The sequence below is a fragment of the Rhincodon typus genome, chromosome 22, assembly GCF_021869965.1.
Source record: "Rhincodon typus isolate 14 chromosome 22, sRhiTyp1.1, whole genome shotgun sequence".
Lineage (NCBI taxonomy): Eukaryota > Metazoa > Chordata > Chondrichthyes > Orectolobiformes > Rhincodontidae > Rhincodon > Rhincodon typus.
The window spans coordinates 32,314,120-32,323,759 of NC_063353.1; the positions used below are offsets into that span (position 1 = coordinate 32,314,120).

The following is a 9,640-nucleotide window of genomic DNA, read 5'->3' on the forward strand; positions in this document are numbered from 1 at the left end:
CTTTCAGTTAGCACATTGCGTGTTAATGAGGGTTGTTCCTTGGTAGTGTCGGATCTACTGTAGTCTGAAACCTGACTCCTACCTAATGCTCCAGTAAACACCAGCTCTGCTATAGATTTCACTGGATATACTTTATTGACAGTTCTCACATACTCATATCTCACTTCATTGTCTTGCTCAACTCTATCTCCTCCTTCAATATTGAACCTAATCTCGCTTCCATTTTTTTTCTCTGTCCACCCAATATTCTGTCCTGAGAGCATTGCTTCTTGTAGGGTTTAGCTCAACATCCACAGCCACTTGGAGCCCCCAGGTGCTTTACTCAAGTGGCTATTCTCTAAATGTGAGCTTAGGCAGTGGGTGCTGGCAAGCAATTTGACTGTGGGAGGCATCCCACCTGAGCCCAATCCTGCCGGGGACTGAGGACTCATTTATACTTTGCGCTTTAGCCCATGGATCCTGAGGGGAACTGCAGACCCTGAATGCAATGCCAGCTGAGATCAGCAAAATCAGGACTGAATCTTTGAGTTCACTCTATGCCTTGTCCTTCTACAGTGGAGAGGCACTCAGGAGTTTCCAGAGTGCCACACCCCACAGGAATTGATGAGGCAGGAAAGTGGCTCAAAGACAACTCTTTTTCTTCTGTCATCTCAATTCAATCAAATCTTCCATCTCCTATTCCATTACAAAACATGCCACATAGTTTCAACTCTCGTTTCCCATTTCAATTCACCTTTGGTCTATCCTAAAATATAATTTATCGTTTAATTTTCTTCCTCGCTTCCTTCTCTGACTCTGTCTCTATTCCATAAATAACTTAAGTTTCATTTCTCATTTCCTTCTGTATTAAAGCTTTTTTTATGTGCAAAATTTTGCTGGTACTCAAGTTTGAGCATTTCGGGCATCCAATATCCATTCAAATAATCCCAGGATTGTGCAAAGCAGGTTAAATAGAGAGTAAAGCTCTTTCTACTACACTCTCCCAACAACATATCTTGGGTCCAACTTCAAAAGAGTTTCATTCGCACGCTCTCTGGGTCTCACAGAATTATTGTAAGATCAATGCCATTTATTAAAGAATTGAATGAAGCTTTGTGCTGTGGCACTGTGACCAGTTTGAGCTGGACTGAAATTGTCCAAACACATACAGACAGCAGAAGAGGACTAAAATTCAAGTCTAAGAGGGAATTAGTACTGTCACACTGTAGCACCCAATTCCTGTCTCATTTCCTTTAGTCTAATGTCACTGCTTATCTTAGTGTACATTCTTGGAAATAAATTTCTGTTGGGATTGGAAAGTGTGCTTTAGAGTTAAAATCAGAAAACTATTGCAACTTCAGCACAGAAATGGCCATTCAACCCATCAGCCCTGTGAGGGTACTATCTCCATGTTAGATCTTCTTCCTCTAATCCCATTTACCTGCTTCAAATCGTTTTATCTTTACCTTCTTTGAATTTGAGCATTAAACATGGATGGGGAATGGGTTAAGATTCATGTTTTCATTTCTTAATCTTTCATTCGATGAAAGGTATAAATAGGAAATATAGCTTTACGTTTGTTTTGGACAGCGAGAAGAGATTATTTAGTCTCAAAATGCTGTCAATACTGAATTAAGTGTAGTTTCCAATTATATTTCCATGACTTTAGCTGATTATCAACATTACATATGTTCTGACCATATATTTACTGATTAACAAAACTCACAATCAGATTTTCTTTTATGACTTAGGAAAAATATCTCAGTTTAATCTTTAAGCTTCAGTCAATAGGGAAATCCAGCAGCCCTGGAGGTTTAGATTGCATTTTTGGTGAACAGAAAGAACTCCTTTCAGTAACCATCAATTCGAATACAAATCTGAGAAGTGCAGAGTTACAAGAGAGCATACTATGAGCCCACCAGTGATAAAAAAACATGAACATGTATCAGAGTGGGAAAGACAGTGTGCGAGAAAGAATGGCAATTTGTAGGACTGTAAGTGTGTCTGACATTGAGATAGAGTGTGAGAGAAAGAGATTGTATGTGTTTGAGTACGTCTGTACATGAGGGGGTGTTCGATCCATACGTGCATGGAAAGTTTTATGTTGTAGTAGGAGTACATGTCTGAATGTATGAATATGTATTTGTGCCTAACTCTGTCAATGTGGTTTGACTCTGTCTACATTTGTTTTCTTGGTATCCTGCTGGCATACACAAGCCGTCTATATGCTGGTAACTCTTAAAAAAGGAGCCTTGAAGTACAGTACATTTCACTAAAGAGTAGCTACACAGTGACAGGGTCATATTAGTTTTTAGTTTGTCCTGCCATTGTAGGAGAGTATAAGAATAGGCCTAACACTAGCAAGAGTTTGGGATGAACTTGCATCTGAGTCGCAATATTTTTGGACAGTATGATTACCTGCAGTTATGAAAGGACACAGCATCCGTGAGGGTACACGCCATCCATGCGGATGCATGCCAGTCAAGTGGGCCCATGCCTGGGGCTTTCTACTTATATCTGTTTATGTGAGACCAAACTTAAAATTCTAATTTTGAGCAAACTTGTTATGGATGGAAGATGATGAGTTAAATGCACCAAAATGTCCAACAGGTTTCCTTGCTTCCGACGTATCCCTACAGCCCTGAGACTGCTGCGATCTTCATTAAAACCATGTATGAGAGAAAGAGGAAAAAAAAGAAAGATCTGATTAACCAAGTAATTTGTTTGGAAGATACAATTTAACATTTTCTTATAATAGTATATATGTATAGTTTTAGTAAAATTATAACATAAAAACTTTTTTTATATTATTTTTGTTCAAATATATAATTGGTAAAAAGATGAGTATTCTGTTGATGGAATAGAACTAGGATGTTTCCCTACATTTCAAACTAACATGTGGAGGGGATGCATCACTATATTTTGCTCTCTTCCCTTTGATTGATCATTGACCCCCTTCCTAACCTCAGAAGACAGGGGACTTTGAAATAAATTTATACAATTAAGAAAAAGACTGGGTTTGATAGTAACTAGTTTTAAACATTCTCCTAATGATAACACTACTCATCCAAAGTCTGAAGGGAATCTCTGCTTGCCTCTCTCAGGCTGTGCAAAATTCTGTGGGCCCAAGGAAGAGAGTCAGAGATTTCCTTCACAAGCAACGATTATTTGAAGGCAACTGAATGAAATCTTCGCAGATTTTTTCCCTTGTTTATCTAAAAGACCAACAAAAAAAATTTGCGATTCTCACTGGAACCTTGGTCAAGCTTCAGTGGGAACGACACCAAGCAACATCCCATAATATTCATGCAATATTAACCATAGCAACGTCACTCAGATTTAGCTTTGCCCTTATCCACCATTCAGTGCAGTGTAATTTTTGTAAAAAAGTCCCCCCTCCTCCCTCCCAAAAAAACCCAGACCAACTGAGAGCCCCACCCACCCCCTCCTCCTCTCCCCCACCAGTGGAGCTAGCTGTCTATAAAATGTTTCAAAGCCCGTTCAATGTTCATTCGATGTCCCACTCTTGTGACTCCAAGTTCCACATAGTCATCTTTTGTCAAGGCTGGTAGGTGGGAGCCTTCTATCTCATTGTGTAAGAAGCTCTCTCTGTGTTCTGATAGGTTCAGACTGTCCAGCCAGTCCGCCACGTCGTACTTGTTCCACATCGCCATAGGTTTCTGGCAGAAGGGCTTGGGAGGGAGCAGGGAATGCATGGGGACACCAGAAGGAGATGGGGATCGGCTGCGAGCACTGGCGCTCCGCATCACAAACCGCACCTCCTTGGGCTCGTGGGGGATGTTGAGGCTGGAAGATTTGAGGATGGTCGGGGGGGTCTGCGTCGGGGTGGAGAGTGGCGAGGGTCTTGGCGAGCTGATGCCGGTTTCTGTCCTTGATTCGACGCTGGGCTTCCCGGGGCTCGGGGCCCGGCGGGTGACAGGTTGCCTAGAGCCAGGACGGATGGTGAATGTCGCCCCAAAGCTCCGCTGGGATATTGTGTTCAGCTCTCCTAAACTACTGAAAAGTCTGTGGACAGAAAGGAGAAAGCAAAGAATTAGCAATTGTCATGTCCAGGTTTTCACCCCAGTGACTTAGCCTGGGCAAAGTACTGAAATGTCAGTTGCTGTCTACCCCACGAAGCTGCCTTCATAGTTTCACTGTCCTGCCCAATGAAGGACAGAATTGCACTTAATTTTCACATTTGACAGACAACACCTGCTGAGGACAGGCTGAATTCAGAATTCTTCCTGGAAATCTGCAATCCCTCCGCCCTCCAATAGCTGTTGAGGCTGGGGAATGAGTTGAAAAATACAAAAACTGAGATTTGACAGATTTTCTTTTGTTAGGCGAGGTTATGAAGGAATATTGAACCAATGCAGACAAATGGAGTTTGGAACAGCCACACCTAAATGATTGGTGGAAGAGGCTCCTGAGGATGAAAGACCATGTCGTGTTTCGATGTTTTGGTGTCTCTTTCCCCACTAATTTTGTCTACTACCTCTCCATTCTTGAAAGTGACCTTGAGCAGAGATTTGTATGCGAAGTAGATCATAACCAAGGACTGTCCAATCCACTGTCTAAACAATCTCAAGCAGATATCAACAGAGAGTTAATCAGCAAATATTTTTGCAGCCTTTGGCACTCAGCTGAACTGCAGTGCCCTCTTCCTACCAGCTGGTACCTTCCAACGTAATGCACTTTGGGTACAAAATTTTTGAACTTCCTAGTGCAGTTGCAAAGCATTGGCGATTTATAACTGTAACCTTCACAACGTTTGAGTGAACGTGCTGACAGAATATCAGCAGACTTGTTTGTGAGTGCACTTCCAAACAAGTGCTATGTGGTTTGCAACAGGTCTCACTCTGGCCTCTGTTAACTTTTTTTTTCTTCTAATTATGCACAAAATGATTTTCATGGAAGGAGGATAGCATCATGAATAGTGAGGAAACGGGGCCATGGGATGAGTCGGCAAGGAAAGGGGAAAGTGGAGCAGAGGCTTAAGCTGTAATTACTTCACTCTACTCAGTAACTGCTCAGCAGTTGTTATTAATGAGCAATAGCATAATGCTGTGTAGGACTTGTATGTGTAGGGTTCCAGAGATGCTCTCTCTTACCATTTCTCATATACAGTTCTAATTAATAAATGTTGTTGATGTTCACTGAGAAGAGTGAGGACTATCTTCCAATAAATATCCAGAGATGATGTTATTACAGGGTTGAGTTGGGCTTTCCATGTGATCAAGGGAAAATTTAAATAAGTTTCCAGAGGAAGATGGGATTGAGAGAAATACGGAAGAGATGGAGATTAGATCTATGAAGTTGTGTGTACTATTAGGTTAACTGACTTTTACCTGTTACTTAGAACCTATTAAAATGAAACTAGAAGAACTCAGGGTTTGGAATCTTAATATTCCTTTTATTTAGCAATTTTACTTACTTAGAAGTAGATAGGCAATGATCCAGTATTCAAAGGAAAATTCAATAAAAAAGCTTAGACTTGATAAGTGTTCCATGACTTAACAAGAAACACCTTTTGTCATGGACCTGCTGGGTTATTGCTGACATGCATCCCCTTGCTTGGAGAGTCTAGAACTAGGGGTATTCTGTTAGGATAAATGGTCAGGAGTGAGATATAATAACAAACTTTATTCACATCGAAGTTGTGAAGCTTTGGAAGGTTGTGGATACTCAGCTACTGAGCAGATTAAAGATTGACACTGATAGATCTTTTGGACTTTAAGGTGAACAAGCATTAGAAGGTGCAATGAAGAAAATGGAATACAAGGATCAGCTATAAGTTTATTAAATGTTGCAGCAGGCTTAAGGAGCTGCCTGGCATACTCCTATTTTGTACGTTCTAATTGGTAAATGCAAAGAGTTGTTTAGGAGCTGCTGAGGAAGAATAACGAGTTTTGTGACAGACCTATTCTTCAGTTAGCTACACTGAGGATTTTTACTTGAGGGGTTAATTTAGTGCTTCTTGTGGGGCTTGCTTTCTTGCTACTAAATTCTTTCCTAATCCTCACTCCTATGATCAAATCTAAAGGTCTTACTACTTCTACAATTATGACCTGGATTCTTGTGCAGAATATTGAAAAGCTAAAAATGAAAAAAGTCATATTTTCTTTTATCTTAAAAGGATAGACCTTTATTCACTGTGTTTGGAGACTTTTGCTGGGTATATTTGGGTAGAACCTGAGGGTGAAGTTGGTCTAATGAATGATTGCTTTGTATCTGCACTCAATGCAGATGACGGGGATGAAGAATCTGATAGAGGTGACACCAAAATTGAATTAATCGAAGTTGATGCAATTTTACCTTTGGATTGGATGACAACCCTTTAAAAAGGATTGGATGGCAGGTATTCATCTGACTAAAAGAAACGGGGGTGGGGGTTGTGGGTGGATGGGTGGGTGGGGCTGCGGGTGGGGACAATGTTATGCTAACTGCTGACTCACATTTAGTAATTTGTTGATATCTGAGATTATTTCCTTGAAATGAAAGGTGGTACATGCAGTTCCTATACTGTGTTCAGGCTGTTACAGGGTGCTTTATATGCAATAAGACATTTCTGAAGTTTAGCAAGAAAACATAGTGTAGCAAGCTCCTAGAAACAACAATATGACAACCAGATAATGTGTCTATTTTTAGCGATGGTTAATTGAGGAATTGGTGTTGACTAGGACACGGGGATAGCTCCCTGCTGTTCCCTGAATTAGTGCTGTGGGACCTTTTAGTTCCACCCGAGACAGCAAATAGTACCTCTGATTAACATCTCATTCAAAAGGCAGCATCCCCTCAGTACTGTCAGTCTAGATTTTATGGAGTGAGGCTTGAATCCATTACGTTCTGAATTAAAGGTGAAAGTGCTATCAAGTGATATAAAGATCATAGCTAATTTGTATCTGATATTCCAAGGGCTGAGTCTTATGGGTCACCTGTAGGCAGGAAAAGTGTTGAGTTGACCTATAGATTAGGGTGACTGGTATTGGTCACGTACCATTACCCTGTCGACTCTACAATTTTGTGGATGGCTTGGGGTAACATTGGATGGCAGCCTACCCATGGCTCAATTGAGCCCTTAAGAGTAGAATTAATGTCCAGTTAAGGAATTCTCCTGCCACTGCTGTGATTTTATAGGTGATGGGAGACACCTGTGTCAAATGTGTAACCCAACAAGTTTAATTCTGAGAGATGCTGGGCAGTGAAAGGAGCTGAGTGCCTCTTTTTTGTGCCCCCATGGCTGCCCTCTCACAGTTGTCCCTCTCCATCTGTATCCTTCCTCCCTGCCTGTGCAATATGCACCCTCACCCCTCTTTGTTGGGGCTTGTCCCCAGCAAATATTGGGCTTACCTGAATGTCTAGGTCCCTCATTGGATATCATTTCCTTGGCCCACCTGCAGCACCCACAGTGGTCACCACTCCTACTTGGCACTGCCAGTGAGCAGAGCTGATAGTCTCTAATTGGTCAGAAGCTCTGAGTTACAATGTCCTCCTGGAGATGGATGCAAATTCTGCCTCAAATTAATTAATGGGCTGACCCCTGAAAAATTAAAGCAGGGAGAACTGGCCGAGAGGGGAACCATTTGTCCCCTGATGTTTGTACTGAGGCACTGGAACCCACCTCACCATAAAATCCATGCCCATGTCTCTTAATAGTCTTATGCAGAAAAAAATCTGTTAATCTCCAACTTGGAAGGTCCAATTATCCTCATCACCCATAGTCTTTTGAGGGAGTGAGTTCCAGATTCTACAAACCTTTTGTTTAAATAATTAGAAGCAGTTCTAACAAGGTACACTCAACTGATACCTGTGATGAAGTGATTATCTTCAGGGAAGGTTAGGCAGGTTGGGCTTGTATCCATTGGAGTTTAGGAGAATGAGAGATAATCTTATGAAGCATATAAGATCCTGAGGGGACTTGAGGTTCATGCAGAATGATTGTTTCACCTTGTGCGACACACTAGAACTAGGAGCAGTGTATAAATAATGGGTGTCATTTAAGACAGATGAGGAGAGTTTATTTTCCTTTTGGAGGGTAGTGAATCTTTGGAATTCTCTTTCACAGAGAATGGTGGAGTCACAGTCACTGGCTTTTTTAAGGTAGATGTAGATAAATTATTGACTAACAAGACAGTCAAAGGTTATTGGGATAAGTGGGAATATGGAACTGAGGACATAATCAGTTCAGTCATGACCTTATTGGCCTAGAGGGGCCAGATGTCTATTTCCTGATCCTAATTCATATTCGTGTCACTTTTGATTCTAGTTCTACTATCCATTTGTTCTGGATGTTCCCAACCAGAGAAAATAATTTTCAGTGCACCTTATGGAATCCTTTTAACATTTTAAGGACCCTGATTGGATCAGCTCTCAGTACATGGGGGGATGCAAACCAAGTTTATTCTTTTTTGTTATCTATTCACAGGATGTGGGAGTTGCTGGCTAGGCCAGCATTTATTGCCCATTCCTGAATGCTCTGAGGATAATTAAGGGTCAACCACATTGCTATGGGTTTGAAGTCACATGTAGGCTAGACCAGGTAAGAACAGCAGGTTTTCTTCCCTGAAGGGCATTAGTTAACCAGATGGGGTTTTCCCCTGACAAGGGCTAATAGTTTCATGGTCATAATTAGACCCTTAATTACAGATCTTTTATTGAATTCACATTCCATATTTTATATGGCAGAATTTAAACCTGGATCCCCAGAACATCACCTGGGTCTTTGGATTAATAGGTCTGGTGATAATACCACTAGGCTGATGCCGCTGCCTCCTCTTCTTTAAGTTAGATAGACAGGAGAACTAAAATGAATCAGTAGAAAACAAATACAGGTAGACCAGACATTCTTTACAGAGAATTGTTGACCTCCGAAGTGAGTGCAGACATTTTGCAGTTTGGAAAGAATGTTGGAAGTGCTTCTTCAAGTGGAAGATCTTTTGAGGTGTTCAAGAGAGGTGAATTAGCTGCTGTAGCAATTCTATGCACCCTGGTACACTTATACTTTACTTGAACTTCTCAAGACTTTGGAAAGCTATTTTCCACTGGCCTTTTTTGTGCCTCCCTCAGATATCTTTGAGATCAGGGATGAGGTCCAACGGTGAAGGGGGTCTGAATGCAAAATGAGTGATGTGTCTTGGGATGGGTTTGAGAGCAACTGAAAGGCCTGTGTCTTCAAAGGGTTTGAATACTGCGATAGAAGAAGAAATGGCTAAGTGCAGGTGTCTGAGTGTGAGGGAAACTGAGTGTAGGGAGATTATGAATTTAGCAGAAACCCCTGTGCAGGGTGGGGGCTATGCCCAGGGAATATGATTAAATGAAGTGGAGTGGGGGGGTTGCTTCAGGGTTTTGTTTGGGGAAGCCTCTGTTTGAGGATGCCGACGTGAGAGGACAATAGTTTGTGGAGGACTGAGTGTACAGTTTTATCATGTAAAAATGAAACCAAGATAGATTGAGGTAATTAGTACCTTGAAGCTTGGCTTAGTATACTTTAGTTATCTTTCCCACACTCCATTCAGTTTTCCACTTAACAAAAACAGCATACCCACTCAAAGATAACAAGGTGTAGAGCTGGATGAACACAGCAGGCCAAGCAGCATCAGAGGAGCAGGAAAGCTGACGTTTCGGGCCTAGACCCTTCTTCAGAAAAATCTGAAGAAGG

At 41.5% G+C, this 9,640-nt stretch overlaps 1 protein-coding gene across 1 annotated transcript in view; it reads right to left on the reverse strand.

Annotated features, from left to right (window-relative positions):
* Positions 1–3,449: 3,449 nt before the first annotated feature.
* shank3a (SH3 and multiple ankyrin repeat domains 3a) overlaps positions 3,450–9,640 on the reverse strand; it is an 886,564-nt gene continuing 880,373 nt past the window's right edge. The window contains exon 25 of the mRNA XM_048610479.1: positions 3,450–4,005. Within this exon, the coding sequence (XP_048466436.1) occupies positions 3,450–4,005 (556 nt within the window). The remainder of the gene's footprint in view (positions 4,006–9,640) is intronic.